The sequence below is a fragment of the Neoarius graeffei genome, chromosome 23, assembly GCF_027579695.1.
Source record: "Neoarius graeffei isolate fNeoGra1 chromosome 23, fNeoGra1.pri, whole genome shotgun sequence".
Classification (NCBI taxonomy): domain Eukaryota; kingdom Metazoa; phylum Chordata; class Actinopteri; order Siluriformes; family Ariidae; genus Neoarius; species Neoarius graeffei.
Window position 1 is genome coordinate 21702257 of NC_083591.1, and position 16063 is coordinate 21718319.

General features: G+C 46.9%; 1 protein-coding gene across 2 annotated transcripts in view; it reads left to right on the forward strand.

Moving 5' to 3' along the window:
- adhfe1 (alcohol dehydrogenase iron containing 1) overlaps window positions 1–16063 on the forward strand; it is a 203121-nt gene that overhangs the window by 73243 nt on the left and 113815 nt on the right. For both annotated transcript variants that reach the window (XM_060905933.1, XM_060905934.1), the window contains 2 exons: window positions 13786–13940; window positions 14180–14376. In XM_060905933.1, coding sequence (XP_060761916.1) covers window positions 13786–13940; window positions 14180–14376 — 352 coding nt within the window. The remainder of the gene's footprint in view (window positions 1–13785; window positions 13941–14179; window positions 14377–16063) is intronic.

Sequence of the window (16063 nt, forward strand, 5' to 3'; positions counted from 1 at the left end):
AATCGCGTGGCATGGATCCACTGTGGAAAAAGGTCAGTTAAAACAGCAGTACGAGTAATGGTGACTATTTCTGCAGGCCCACTATATCTAGGTTCTCCCAATTGTCCAAATTGTTTAAAAAGTCGCACCAGCACCTTGTCTCCCATATGAAAGGGGTGTGTGGGTGCTGCTGGTGGAGATGATATTGTACTATTGACCTTGGTACAAATTTTATGCAACTTATCTATAAGGGCTGCAGAATACTCATCCATATGTGTTTTCAAATCAGAGGTACCCAGAGACGGAGTTCCCTTCTTCCAGGGGAGAGGGAAAGGTCTTCCAAAAATAATTTCATAGGGGGAGTATCCCCCTAGGCTAGGTCTTGGTGTCATACGAATTTCAGCCAGAGTGGCTGGCAATAAGTCTACCCAATTCTTCAAACCTGTGGCCTGCATGGCCTTAGTTAGTTTGTCTTTCAATGTTCGATTAGTATGTTCTACGATACCAGAGGATTGAGGGTGGTATGGAATGTGAAAATGCCAGTTTAGTGAGAGATACTTGCAAAGGTTTTGTGTGACTTTCGAGGTAAAAGGGGTACCTTTGTCTGAGTCTATGGCGTCTGGAACCCCATAATGAGGTATTATTTCTTTTGCCAGAATACAAGTAACTACCTTCGTGTTTTCTCGAGAACAGGGAAAGGCTTCTACCCATTTAGAGAATTTGTCCACAATCACCAGGAGATATTTAAACGGCCCGCAGGGAGGCATGTGTGTGAAGTCAATTTGCCATTCTAGGAACGGAGACATAGGTATGGGTAAACACTTGTGTTCTGCACCTGCTTTAGAGGGGTTATTTTGTGCACAGATGAGGCATCTCTCGAGAATTGAGTCCACCGAGCTGTTTAAATTGGCTATACAAAAAAGTTTGTTCATGTCCCCCTTCACCCACCTTCGTGCGCGATGTGTCACGCCGTGAAATTCATGCACGAGGAAGGGAAGGCAATGAGATGGAAGACAAAGGCGGCCATCCTGACTGTACCATAGGCCATCAGAGGCAACATAAGTGCCTTGTAACTGCCAAAAGGCAGAGTCATTTGGAGAGGCTGAAGCCTGTAAAGAAAAAAGATCTAAGTCAGGAATCAGCGCGCTCGCGAGGCAAGAGGTATTACATGGCGAAGGATCTAGACCAGGAGACATGACATCAGAGGCAGCAGCAAGTTTTGCAATACGATCGGCAAGAGAATTACCCATGATTTCAGGTGTGTTTCCCGAGGCATGCGCCTTAGTTTTAACTATGGCGAGTGACCTAGGGAGATGACAAGAATCAATGAGATTTTGTACTAAGGTAGAGTGAGAAATGGGCTTCCCGTCTGCGGCGTGGAAGCCTCGAGACTGCCAAATCTTCCCAAAATCATGAGCCACACCAAAGGTGTAATGAGAGTCTGTGTAGATTGTGACATCCTTGCCCTGAAACAAAATACAGGCACGCGTAAGAGCATACAATTCAGCTGCCTGAGCTGAGGAGAAAGGAAGAACGTATGCCTCATGCACAATATCAGGCAGTGAGCACACAGAGTAACCACAGAGGAAAACACCGTCTGAGGGTTTAGAACAAGAGCCATCAACAAAAAGTACTTCCCCCATCCCTAGAGGGCTAGAGGAGAGATCGGACCTGATACTTGTAGTATGTATGATTTCAGACAGACAATCATGGTCAATATCATTCAATATCATCTAAAGTTGACACTTTAGATGATATTGAATGATATTGACCATTAAGGAGGTGTGCGAGAGCATGACCTACAGTATCGAAAGAGGATGTGGCACGAATTTCGAGATTGTCAATAGAACGGAGAATGGTTTCATATCTGGAGCGGCGCTGCGCAGTCATATGTTGGGTCTGTAAATTTTGCAACACCTTTTTAACTTGATGTGACGAGTGCAAAAATCAGTGAGTGAGACAAAACCAATTTTTTCCGCATCTAAAACCATCAGAGCACATGCGGCGACAGCCCTTAGACACGCAGGTAAGCCTTGAGCAACAGCGTCTAACGTTTTAGATAAAACCGCACAAGGACACAACCCCCCCCCCCGCTCCTGGGCCAACACCGCAGAGGCTGTGCCTTGGTGTTCACAGGCATAGAGATGGAAGGGCTTGGAGTAATCAGGTAAACCCAGGGCCGGGGCGGAACAAAGAGCGCTTTTGAGGGAGTGATAAGCATCCACCATAGCGTCAGTCCAGGTCAAAGGGTGTTGCAGTGGATCGTGATGAAAGATTGCAGAACGGAGAATCTTGTCATATAAAGAGCAGTCAGGGATCCATTGTCTGCAGTAATTGATAAGACCCAGGAAAGCCATCAGTGCATGTTTAGTTGCAGGGCGCTTTGTGTCTAGAATCACCCGCACCCGATCAGATGACAGCTTACGACAACCTTGTGAAAGTTCAAACCCCAAATACTTAAGTGTCCATGCAATATTGCAGCTTGGTCCTGGAAACCTTAAAGCCCTTGTGTGCCAGATGTTGGAGCAGGCATAAGGAAGCGTCTTGGCAGATTTCTGGTGACTCAGCAGATACCAGAAGATCATCTGCGTTAGGGCTGAACGATCTATCGTTTTCGACCGAAAATCGCGATCTCAGACAACACGATTTTGGGATTGTCAAAGCCGCGGTTTTTCTCAGTGCTCCTAAACTGACCCATGTTTTGTTTCGTCAATAAATTGTCCTCATTTTTTACACTACAGACAAAAAAAATTACGTTCAGGAAAGCCTTGTGGCACTCAGTGTGAAAGAATTTTGTGAATATCTCCTTCCGTTTTCATGTAAATCCCCGTTGTTTGGAGGGAGCACTGTGAGGAAAAACTGCGCTTTCTCTGTCTGTGTCTGAGCGCGTGGGTGGGGGAGGGGCTGATTGCTTGCTCTCACACACACACACAGGAGGGAGGGGCCCTGCAATAGCGACTGCTACAGCTACTGCATCACTCTTATTTCCCACAGGGGAATTGTTGGCTCTAGTTATAATTTATAATGCTTATGTACATTCTTTTACAAAAGTGCAATATTTTGATGCTGCTGAGCCATTGATCAACCTTTTTTTATGTCTGATATGTTGTAGATGGGAAAAGTAAAAGAAGCAAAAGTTTACTTAAGAAAGATGGCTCTCTTTATTTTTATTTTAAGTTATTATAACTTGTTCCTCAGGCACTCAATGTTAATAAACAGGCCTACATTTGAAATCTGTTGACCTCAGTTTTCATTCTTGCATTAGCTTTATGGAATTCATTGTATTAATTAATTTGCACTGAAACTTGATTTAAAGAAAAAAAATCGTGGTTGAAATCGAAATCGCAATATCTGCCAGAAAAATCGCAATTCAATTTTTTCTTAAAATCGTTCGGCCCTAGTCTGCGTACTGCAGGACCACAGAGCCCTGGGGAGGGAGAGGTCACAGAGTGCATCATGAACTACGGCTGAGAAAACAGCAAGAGAGTCAGTGAAACCTTGAGGCAAACGTGTCCAAGTATGTCTCCCCCTGTGCGTGAAGGCAAACAAAGGCTGTGTCTGCTCTTCAACAGGAACACTGAAAAAGGCAGAACAGAGATCAATAACGGAAAAACAGCAATGATGAGCAGGAACTTGTGACATTACAGAGGAAACGTCAGGTACAATGGGTGCAACAGGGACAATCAGTTCATTAATCTTACGTAAATCCTGCGTAAAATGCCAGGTACCATCAGGTTTAGGTACTGGATTGACAGGTGTATTGTACGAGCTAGTACACGGTCTCAACACGCCTTGCTCGAGAAGAGACTATAGGATGCCATCAATCCCCTGAACCTTAGCTTCAGAGAGAGGGTATTGTTTAACATAAATAGGATGCATATTGTGGCAGCGGGGGTGTAGTCAAGCGCCGGTCTGTGACAGGAGGGCGGAGTCAGGGAAGGTAAGTGGCAGAATCACTACACCTGATGTCAATTAACCTGTGTTTGTGTGTCTTCCCAGTGACCGCGCCCTACTTAAGGAGGGAGAGCGAGAGCAGAGGAAGCTCTTCCCTGAACCAGACGCCGGTTGTGTGTGTGTGTGTCTGTGGATATACATTAGATGTTCACTGAAAAGTGTGTTAATAAAACCCCGCTTTACCAACCTGAACTCTGTCCTGCCGTCTTCTGTGCTCCGCCCTTTGTGAGAACCGCTACAGTGGTGCCGAAACCCGGGAAATTTGGAGCGCAGAAGCCAAACAGCCCCATGGAGTCCTCCCCGTTCGCCGATCTGGTCCACGCCCTCGCCACAGCCCAGCAAAGCCAGCACCAGGTGCTAGTCGCCCTCCGAAAGGAGCAGGAACAGCGGTTCGAGGCCCTGGTGTTGGCCCAGCAAAAAGATCGTCAGGCGTTCCGGCACCTCCTCGCGTCGGCGGGGTCGACCAACACTCCCACCGCGGGCCCGTCCCCCCTCACCCTAACAAAGATGGGCCCGCAGGACGACCCCGAGGCATTCATCACGCTCTTTGAGCAAGCCACGGAGACCTCGGGGTGGCCGATGGAACAGCGCGCAGCGCGCTTCCTCCCCTGCTAACGGGAGAGGCGCAGCTGGCCGCGCTACAGCTCCCCGCCGACCGCCAGCTGGCCTTCGTGGACCTTCGCCGGGCCATCCTCCAGTGTGTGGGGTGCACCCCCGAGCAGCAGCGTCAGTGCTTCCACGCTTTGCGCTTGGAGGAAATCGGCCGGCTGTTCGCGTTTGGCCAGCAACTCCGGGATGCCTGCTGGCAGTGGTTGAGGGCCGACAACTGCGACGCCGAGGGGATCATCGACCAGGTGGTACTAGAGCAATTCATCATACGCTTGCCAGCAGGAACCGCGGAGTGGGTCCAGTGCCACCCCCCGACGTCGCTGGATCAGGCAATCGAGCTAGCAGAGGACCATTTGGCAGCTGTCCTGGCGGCAGGACAGCAGACGGCCTCTTCTCTCCTCTCCTCTTCACTCTCTCTCTCTCTCCCTCTCTTCCTGTGTCTCGTCCTCGCCCCATTCCCCCACCGCGGAGGCGGGGGCCAGCGCCACCCCTGCTGGCCCGCCGCACCTGCGGTGCCCTCCCATTTCTCCCTTCTGTGTCTGTCTCTCCCCCCCCCCCCCCCCCCCCCTCAGGTGAGTGAGCCCCAGAACACCGGTGCGGAGAGGAAGCCTGGGCCAGTTTGCTGGCGCTGCGGGGAGCCGGGCCACCTCCAACAGCAGTGCATGGTAATGGAGGTGGGCGCAGTGGTTCGGATCCCCAACGCGACAGGAGCCACCCTCGATCGGGCCGGAGCGTATCGCATATCGGTGAGTATTCAAGGGGATACATATCAGGCGTTGGTGGATTCTGGTTGTAATCAGACCTCAATTCACCAAAGCCTGGTGCAAGACGAGGCATTGGGGGGAGCACAGGGGGTGAAGGTGTTGTGTGTGCATGGGGATGTTCACAGCTACCCTTTGGTGTTGGTCCACATTTTTTTCCGAGGGGAAAAATTTATAGTAAAGGCGGCGGTTAATCCTCACCTCACCCACTCGATAATTTTGGGGACTGATTGGCCGGGATTCGGGGAGTTGATGAGCCATTTAGTGGAGAGTGGATCCTGGCATACTTCAGTAGGGGGAGGTCCCGGTGTCGCCTTGGCGGGAGCAGCTGTCACAGAGCCGTCTACGTCATCTCCACATCAGAGTGAGGAGCCACAGGCTCCTCCACCCTCTCTTGGGGAATCCCTGGCGGATTTCCCGTTAGAGCAGTCGTGAGACGAGACTCTGCGGCATGCGTTTGACCAAGTGAGAGTAATCGATGGTCAAACGCTCCCGCCGAATGCCACCCCGTCCTTCCCCTATTTTTCTATTATGAAGGATAGATTATATCGAGTGACGCAGGACTCTCAGATGAAAGAGCAAATCACACAGCTTTTGATTCCAAAAAGCCGCTGGGAATTGGTATTCCAGGCAGATCACTTTAATCCCATGGCTGGACACTTAGGGCAGGATAAGACACTAGCCCGAATAATGGCCCGATTCTATTGGCCTGGGATTCGCGGCAATGTCCGTAGGTGGTGTACGGCATGCTGCAAATGCCAGTTAGTAAATCCAGCGGCCATTCCAAAAGAGCCTTTGCGCCCTCTACCATTAATCAAGACCCCGTTCGAAAGAATTGGGATGGATCTCGTCAGGCCATTAGATCGGTCAACACGAGGGTACTGCTTTATATTAGTTCTAGTGGACTATGCAACGCGATACCCGGAAGCAGTGCCTCTCCGCAATATCTCAGCATGCAGTATTGCAGAGGCACTCTTTCGCGTTATCTCCCGAGTTGGAATCCCGAAAGAGATTCTGACTGATCAAGGCACCACGTTTATGTCATGGACACTGAACGAACTGTATAGGTTATTAGGGATTTAGCCGATCCACACCAGCGTGTATCACCCACAAACGGATTGTTTAGCTGAACGGTTCAATCGCACACTCAAGAATATAATTAAAAAATTCGTAAGTGAGGACGCACGTAATTGGGATAAGTGGCTCGAGCCCTTGTTATTTTCAGTGCGAGAGGTCCCCCAAGCCTCCACGGGGTTCTCCCCGTTCTAATTATTATATTGGCATAAGCCGCGCGGCATTCTAGATGTGCTGCGTGAAAATTGGGAGGAGGGACCTTCACAAAGTAAAAATGAAATTCAATGTTATAGATCTGCGCACAAAACTCCACACACTCACCCACCTAACCCAGGAGAATTTGCGGCAGGCCCAAGAACGGGAGTTCGCACCGGGAGATAAAGTACTCGTACTGTTGCCCACATCGAGCTCCAAATTGATTGCCAAGTGGCAAGGACCCTTTGAGGTCACACGGCAAGTCGGGGACGTCAACTATGAGGTGAGGCGAATGGACAGGGGTGGGGCGCTACAGATATACCACCTCAATCTACTCAAACTCTGGAACGAGGAGGTCCCCGTAGCGTTGGTGTCGGTGCTTCCGGGGAAGGCGGAGCTGGGGCTGGAGGTTCAAAAGGGCGCATTGGCATTGCATACCTCTCCGGTCCCCTGTGGAGACCACCTCTCCCCGACCCAACTCGCAGAGGTTGCCCAGGTGCAGACCGAATTTTCGGACGTGTTCTCGCCCCTGCCCGGCCGCACCAACCTCATAGAGTACCACATTGAGACGCCCCCGGGGGGTGGTAGTGCATAGCCGCCCTTACAGGCTACCTGAACACAAGAAAAAAGTGGTTCAGGAAGAACTTGAGGCCATGCTCGAAATGGGCATCGTCGAGGAGCCCCACAGTGACTGGAGCAGCCCGGTGGTCTTGGTACCCAAGGCCGATGGGTCTGTCCGGTTCTGTGTGGACTATAGAAAAGCCAACACGGTGTCTAAATTCGACACGTACCCAATGCCTCGTATTGATGAGTTGCTTGATCGACTCAGCACTGCTCGCTTTTATTTGACACTGGATTTAACGAAGGGATATTGGCAGATCCCCTTGACTCCACTATCCCGAGGAAAAAAACGGCCTTTTCCACACCGTTTGGCTTATACCAATTCGTCACACTTCCTTTTGGGCTGTTTGGGGCGCCCGCTACGTTTCAGCGGCTGATGGACAGGGTCCTCCGCCCCCACGCCACCAATGAGGCCGCCTACCTCGACGATATTATTATCTATAGTAATGACTGGCCGAGGGACCTCGAACATCGGAGGGCCGTCCTTAGGTCGCTGAGGCGAGCGGGTCTCACAGCCAACCCGAAGAAGTGTGCGATTGGGTGGGTGGAAATACGGTATCTGGGCTTCCACTTGGGCAACGGGCAGGTGCGTCCCCAAATTAACAAGATTGCAGGAATTGCAGCCTGCCCGAGGCCCAAGACCAAAAAGGGGGTGAGACAGTTCCTGGGGCTGGCTGGCTATTATCGTAGGTTTAAACCTAATTATTCGGACGTCACCAGCCCGCTGACTGACAGTGGACGGAGCAATGCCAGCGGGCTTTTTCTGAGGTAAAGGCCGCACTGTGTGGGGGGCCACTTTTACACTCCCCTGACTTTTCTCTCCCCTTTATGTTACAGACGGATGCGTCGGACAGAGGGCTGGAGGTTGTTTTGTTCCAGGAGGGGGAGGACCGCCCAGTCTTATACATCAGTAGGAAGCTGTCAGTGCGTGAGGGGCGCTACAGCACCATTGAAAAAGAGTGCTTGGCAATCAAGTGGGCGGTCCTTGCCCTCCATTATTACCTGCTGGGGCGCCCTTTCACCCTCTGTTCGGACCACGCGCCCCTCCAGTGGCTCCACCGCATGAAGGATGCCAACGCGCGGATCACCTGTTAGTATCTGGCACTCTAACCCTTTAATTTCAAGGTGGTCCACAGGCCGGGGGCACAGATGGTCGTTGCGGACTTCCTCTCCCGTCAAGGGGGGGGGGAGTCAGCTGCAGGCCGGACGGCCGCCCGGCCTGAGTCGGGCGGCCGCCCGGCCTGAGTCGGGCGGTGGGGGTATGTGGCAGTGGGGGCGTGGTCAAGCGCCGGTCTGTGACAGGAGGGCGGAGTCAGGGAAGGTAAGTGGCAGAATCACTAGACCTGATGTCAATTAACCTGTGTTTGTGTGTCTTCCCAGTGACCGCGCCCTACTTAAGGAAGGAGAGCGAGAGCAGAGGAACCTCTTCCCCGATCCAGACACCGGTTGTGTGTGTGTGTCTGTGGATATACGTTAGATGTTCACTGAAAAGTGTGTTAATAAAACCCCGCTTTACCAACCTGAACTCTGTCCTGCCGTCTTCTGTGCTCCGCCCTTTGTGAGAACCGTTACACATATGTTTAAGCTTAGCCTCATAAGGCACACAGTGAACCAGGCCAACCTCGTCCTTGTGTTCCGCCCAGAGGGAGTCAGGGAGAGCACTCAAAGGATCTGTAGGAGAGAATACAACAGGGTTTACAGCAGCAGTACAAACAGCAGAGATATTTGGGACAGTCATACACGAAGAGAGATGAGCCAAGGCAGGAGGCAGAAAGTCAGGGGTGCAAATAATCATTCTGGATCCCTGAAACGAAATGGATAAATGTAACATACTCATTAGATCGCGCCCCAGTAGATTAAAGGGATACCGTGGCATAGACACAAAAGAATGATGTGTACAAAGTGCTGTGTCAGTGGGACAGGTTACCAATAATGGAGGAGTGCAAGGGGAGGAGAAGGGGACCCCATCAATTCCCACAGAGCGAACGGTTTTGTTAGAGAGAGCACCTTCATAGGGCTTTCCCACAGAGGACATCGTAGCACCAGTGTCAATTAGAAAAGGAAGGACCTGTCCATCTATAGCTAATTCTATGACAGGCAAATCATTGGCTAGATAAGAGTCGAAAGAACAATGTAGCATTATGGGGTCACAGCTCTGTAGGCAGCTCTAAGATTGATATGGGCCTGTGGGGCATTGCTGCGCAAAAGGATTTACCATAGGGGCAGCCAGTGGCGGCTGCTGAAGATTAGGAGGAGGAAGGGGAAACATATCAGAAGATTGAGGGTTGGGGGGGTGAAGGGGAAGCATATGCTGCGAATTGGCTTCATCCGCCTTTTTCTTTCTACACTCATGTTGCCAATGTCCTTCTTTGCCACAATAGTGGCACGCTCCAGAGTGTACCCTGCCTTGCGGGTGGATGCTCGAATTCTGATTCTTTTGTTGTCTATTCATGTCTCCACGGGGCTGTGAGTACGATTTTCCACCGGCCACAGAGAGGCAGGCTACCTGCTTACTATCCAGAATACCATCTCCCTCCATAGTTCTAATTCTTTCCCCTAGGGTTTTTATTATCATATTGCTACAGTCACTTAAATGATATTTCAGAACCTTCTGTATGTCTGGACGACAATTATTCAAAAATGTTGAAATAAAGAGCAGGTTGGCTTGCTGCTGATCTAATTGCATGTTTCCCAGACAAGTACATGTCTCGCTAAAATGCGTCAGAAACTTTGAAGTGAGTTCAGCCTTCTCCTGTTTACAATTAGTAACCTGTGAAAGATCACGGTTAGCCTGCTGTCGTGAGAGCAGATAACATGTCAATTGTGCCTTTAATTCCTTCATAGCTTTATGGGTATCCTTCCAGTAGAAATTAAACTCATTCTTTGTGGTGGTTATGCCGTCACCTACTTCTATCTTAGTTTTAACCACTTCGTATTCATCATTCTGAGGATCTAGACATGGCACTGAAGCTATTAATGCAGTTTCATCATAACTGTCGCCTAGGACGGCATGAAGGATAAAACGGTAATCTGCTCCTACCAGCTGGCAGTGTCGTGACATTTTTATGAGCATGTCTACGAAGTTAAGTGGTTTATCTAACGAAGGCAACATTTTAATAATATCTTTTAGGTCTGATGCAGAAGGCGGAGTGATTTTTAGCCCTCTGCCCTTCTGAACCCATACACAAGCGGCATTCACAGGGGGCGGCGGTATATCTGGTCCCACATCATCGTCAGAGTCGTCGTCTGTATTAGAATCGTCAGGATCGTTTTTTAGTAACAGCGTATTTGAGCTTACAGAGGGTTTTTTACCTGCTTTGGGTTTCTTAGGTTTAGCACCTCTGTCAAGAGATGCAGGCGCGCTGGGAGCGTTATCAGCAGGGCATGAAAGGTTACTTAAATCCGGATATATTTCTGTAACCGGTGTGGATGCAGGAACGTTATTTGAGCCCTCATACAGCGACGGTAGAGCGGAGGTTGTAGGTGGTGTGATAACAGGTGTAACAGTAACAGATGTAGACAAAATGGGTTTTGCCTTATCTTCAGGCTTAGGGCATGGTACTGATTTTTTTTTGCTTCTTAGTTTCTTTAATTCCGTGAAAATCATCCCATATTGATTTCATTCTGACCCATTCTAAATAGCCTTTAATCATATTATCATAATCCCATTCTGGTATATTTGTCTATGTGCCGTACTGAGGTATTTTGGTTTAAAAGTGCCTGCGCGAGGATGAGTCAAAACTGAGGCTGGGATTCAGTCCAGCCAGCCAAATTGTCTAACCACGGACTGGTGTAGATTGCTAAACCACAGTGATTTATCCAATCCTGCGGGGTTTCCTCAGGGTCCGGTCTGGGTACCTTAACACAATTTCCCCCCATGGTGACACGAAAGGACCATCTCGAGATAAATTATTCTGTGGTAACTCGCGCACTAATTCTTCCCGTGGCAACTCTTCACGGGAATACACTAATCATTCCGTTGCAACTCACACGGATTTAAATGGGTTTTTGGATACTACCAACCAGACGGAAGTCCCTTAAAATAAAAGAGATTTCTTACCTGATCAGGAGTATCCCGGACGAGCCCCCAAACTGTAAGGTCTTGCTCCCCAACCGCCGCGATCACACTCTCGCAAACAGGTCCCTCCGTGTCACCCAGAATATTCTGGGGCAATTTGTGAAAACAGACAAGAACCCGGAGATTAGTTTCCCGTCTTTATTTCACAGCTTCGACGAAGACGACAGAATACAAAAAGGTTTTTATACTGTGTGTGTGTGTTTTGATATCTGTAACTGGGTCAGTCTGTAAGCCCTTATCAACAATTCTACTCAAAGTTGACTGAGAAAGGAATGCATGCTGGAGAGAGAGAACCTTCTGTATGTGTGAGTGAAACCTTGGTCTGAACAGGTCACATCTTAATTACGTCAATAAGCAAAATATTCTGATAGGATGTTCAGACAGATATCAAAGGCCATTTCTTATCAATAATGTTCTGATGTACAGCCTATTCTTAAGATAGAACACAGAACAATATGTCCTTACGACAGAAATTGAATTTTTAAACAATGTCTAGCTGACCAGAAGGTCATTTTTAACTGTTTCTAGCTGAACAGAATAAATCCTTACAATTAAGAATAAAGCCTTACAATTAAGAATAAATCCTTACATTTTCATCAGTAACTTCCACCATTAAAATAAAAATATTGCTGCAACCAATTTTATATATATTGGGTCTTTTTGGCTTGGACTTACTCAGTTGTGAGTCGCCTTTCTTGTCAAAGCTTGATATGTCAGATGATATCAGTATGGACGAAGCACGGTATCCTAGTCATTGCATTCAAGGAACATCAAATTTGTTTGGACTTAAGTATTTGTATGGATGTGGAAGCTAATCCAGACTCTGAAAGTGAGACTGGTGCAAGGATGGAGAAATGTATTGAGAACCATGAACTGATCAAGTATACGAGAAGGGATTTACTGGGACTAATAAAATCGATAACCTTCAAACCTGCTCCAGCTGTTATCCACAATCTCAAGACGCTCAGTTTGTTCAGATATCGAGGATTGCGAGGTGGGCATAAGCACCATGAGAGACTACTGAATTTTACCAACACCTCTGCCAAAATAACTGAAAAAAAGCCTATTCCTGCGATACGAGGCATCAGCAGGCCTATTCACAATTTTTCTAGAGGTGTATCTCTGGCGAACCTAATACCAATCACTTGACAGGTGGCTCTGATTGTATGTAAGTCAAATATGGATTTTGTTGTGCCGAAATTTTTATTTACGAACAATTGCAGTCTCAGAAAAACCAAAAATCTGAGCAGCTGTAGCACTTGAAGCCGGTTTTGAATAAGAATTATATAGATGTTTGCATTGTGTTGGAGATGCACCTCAAACCAGGTGTGCCAGATAGTGTTGTTACCAAACTACAAGACCTTTAGACAAGACAGAAATTGGTTCGGGCTAGATTGTAGAAGTAAAGGTGGACTCACCATTTACGTTCGAAGTATAATAACGGATATTATTGATGTCTGCAGATCTAAACTCTATGAACTGATATGTTTGACTTTGTCGTGTAGCTTAGAGTCCAAAGTGTGCTGCTCCTCCGGATATTGGTTGCTTGTTTGTGGTGTCTACCATCCACCAAAATACAACTATAAGGAACTTGACTTAATGAGTTGCATGATTGAACTTGCTGGCAATGCCTTAGATTCCCATCCTAATACAGTCATTGTCTGTGGTGGTGATGTTAACAAGATGGACCTCAACCAACTGCAGCAATTATCCAGATGGAACGCGCTGCTTGTTTTTCCAACAAGAGGGAATTTGTGCTTACTGTAGATGATGTGTTAACCGACCGCAAAGACCTCTTTGGCAAATGCTATCCTTTGGATATGTTAATCAAGACTGACCATTCTGGGGTTATTTTGCTAACGGAATCTAAGCTTAAACTTATTCGCCGCAAAGTTTTGATTTGAGATCGCAGTGAACTTCTAAGAACTTCTGAGCACTTAACACCAGAATTTGACCCTCTGTGACTTTATACATACCAGCCCAGGTCTCAGTTTTCAGATTTGCAGAAGTGCCAACATCAGTCGTTTATCAGTAGTAATTATCATTTTGAGCCCTTTTTAAAATAAAACAGTAGTTAGACAAAACACCACTAAAGAGGAAATCAAGTGGGATTTGAACTATGCATAGTTGCTTCTGATAGCTGTTACTTTTGCTTTACACTGACTAAGTGAATTTTGACTTGTGAATGCACAAGCCCTGGACTACTGAGCCATTAAAACCCAATTGGGTTGGACTGTGGTCTCTTTGATTGGTAGAAAAAACAGGGGAGCCATTAATTATATTAAAGTTAGGTCTCTTATACACCAACATTCACTGAGGTTTTTGTGGAAAAAATAAATATTTTTAAACTTTCCTCAGATTTTCTTGTTAGCAATGTTGGCACCTCTGTGTTTATCAGAAAGTATATTAAAATGTACTTACAACAGTGATTAGTGGTAAAGTTGTAATCAGTTACTGTTTTTTTATGAATTTCTGTGAATTTCAATATAATGAAGCTTCTAAATGTTTTGGTAGGACTTGCAGAATTTGGGTGCACAAAATGTGTGTTTGATGACGGACAGGAACTTGTCCAGATTGCCCCCAGTAACAGCAGTGCTGGACTCACTGACCAGACATGGTGTGAAGTATGAATACTATGACGGTGTGAGGGTGGAACCTACAGATAAAAGGTGGAGTATATGTGTGTTTTTATATACAGTAGTAGAGACATGGTGTCTGTTTCAGCAAACACTGAACTATGAATGTTTACATTTCACACATTTAACTAACTGAATCCAGTTTAAACTGCAGCTAAGCTTTTATAACTGAACAGTACATCTGTTTTATGCTGTAAGATGGCAACTGTATATTGGGAGTCTACATTCTCCATTGTTTAATGGACAATATGAGAATTTCCCCCCATTTTTAGTTTTAAAGCAGCAATTGATTTTGTGAAGAAAAGAAGTTTTGATGCATATGTAGCTGTGGGAGGTGGCTCTGTGATTGACACCTGCAAAGCTGCCAATCTTTATGCATGCCATCCGGAGGCTGACTTTCTGGACTTTGTCAATGCACCAGTGGGGAAAGGAAAACCAATTACCCGGTCATTGAAACCTCTCATTGCAGGTACTTCTGTGTACACTCAGTTAAAGTCAAACACAACCCCAAAATAAATGCCGTTTGCCGATTATGGCAAGTACCCTGATGTGCCCCCTGTACATTTTAATTAAAAATAAAGTTTTATAACAGCAATTTGTCCATTTAAAAAGTTATGATGTATTGTTAAAAATAGGCTTACTGGGCGCAGTCATTTGCACTGAAACTATCCGCCTGTGATGTAACCGGATCACGAGTACACCGTTTGCCATAGTAACACAGAGCTATTAAATAAAGGCTTCTAATTCTTTTAAAAATAAAAATACCCCAGCAGGGCGGCACGGTGGTGTAGTGGTTAGCACTGTCGCCTCACAGCAAGAAGGTCCGGGTTCGAGCCCCGTGGCCGGCGAGGGCCTTTCTGTGCGGAGTTTGCATGTTCTCCCCGTGTCGTGTGGGTTTCCTCCGGGTGCTCCGGTTTCCCCCACAGTCCAAAGACATGCAGGTTAGGTTAACTGGTGACTCTAAGTTGACCGTAGGTGTGAATGTGAGTGTGAATGGTTGTCTGTGTCTATGTGTCAGCCCTATGATGACCTGGCGACTTGTCCAGGGTGTACCCCGCCTTTCGTCCATAGTCAGCTGGGATAGGCTCCAGCTTGCCTGCGACCCTGTAGAACAGGATAAAGCGGCTAGAGATAATGAGATGAGCTGAATACCCCAGCACTGCTGCTCTCTCTTGCTGTGTTTGTGTTTTAGTGCTTCAGATGGATTAAAAAAGAGGAAGAAATTCACTATGCTGTAATGTATATGTGATAAAGGCTTCTAATACTAAATTCTAATCAGAAATTTTCTGTAACATATGATTTTTACTGGCACCAAATTCACCGAATCAACAGACTTCACTTTTATGAAGTTTAAAGTAATACAGACACCGAAATAAATTCACTCTTCCCTATGACTCTGTGAAAATAAAGATAGTTGTTATAATTTTCACTCACAGCCAGGACTTTTAAACATCATTTTCCCTCCCTACCAAAGGAATACAGGCAACATGGCAGTTTATTTAGAAATAATATCGTGTTAATGCAGTGTTCCTTTGTGGTACTTTAGAATACTGAAAAGGTTTTATGTTAATACTCACACCAAAATAAATTCACTCTTCTCTATGACTCTGTGAAAATAAAGCAATCTGCCCGACAGGAGACTATTGTACACATACTCCATTACTCCTGAGTGTTGAAAATGCTTGAAAAGACAGACTTGAACCAGTAGGTAGGTACTCTTAGGTAGCTGGGAAAATTATTTTATTTTAGTCTTCAGGTAATAAAAGAAGTATACACTAAATAAACTGGCTGCAGTCTGCTTTCCACTACAACTGTCTACACTATGTCACACCTGTGTGCCGTGGCGCATGCATTAGACTTGCTCTCAGGCACGCTCCGGACAGTGTGCGCATGCCAAGAGGACTCTTGCGCATGTCGTAAATGACTCGCACCTGCACAGAATTAAGGTGCAATCAGTGCACCTTATAAGGACCTGGAAAACACACTCAGATTGCGAAGTATTGCATTGCTAACACATTACCAAGCCTTACTTCCTGTTTGCTTCTCTTGGTTTCTGATATTTGATTTCCTGATTCTCATGTTTGTTTCCTGCCTAGCCTTGGATAGTCTGTTTGCACCTTGCTTGACCTATTGCCTGTTTCACCGTTTCTTGATTT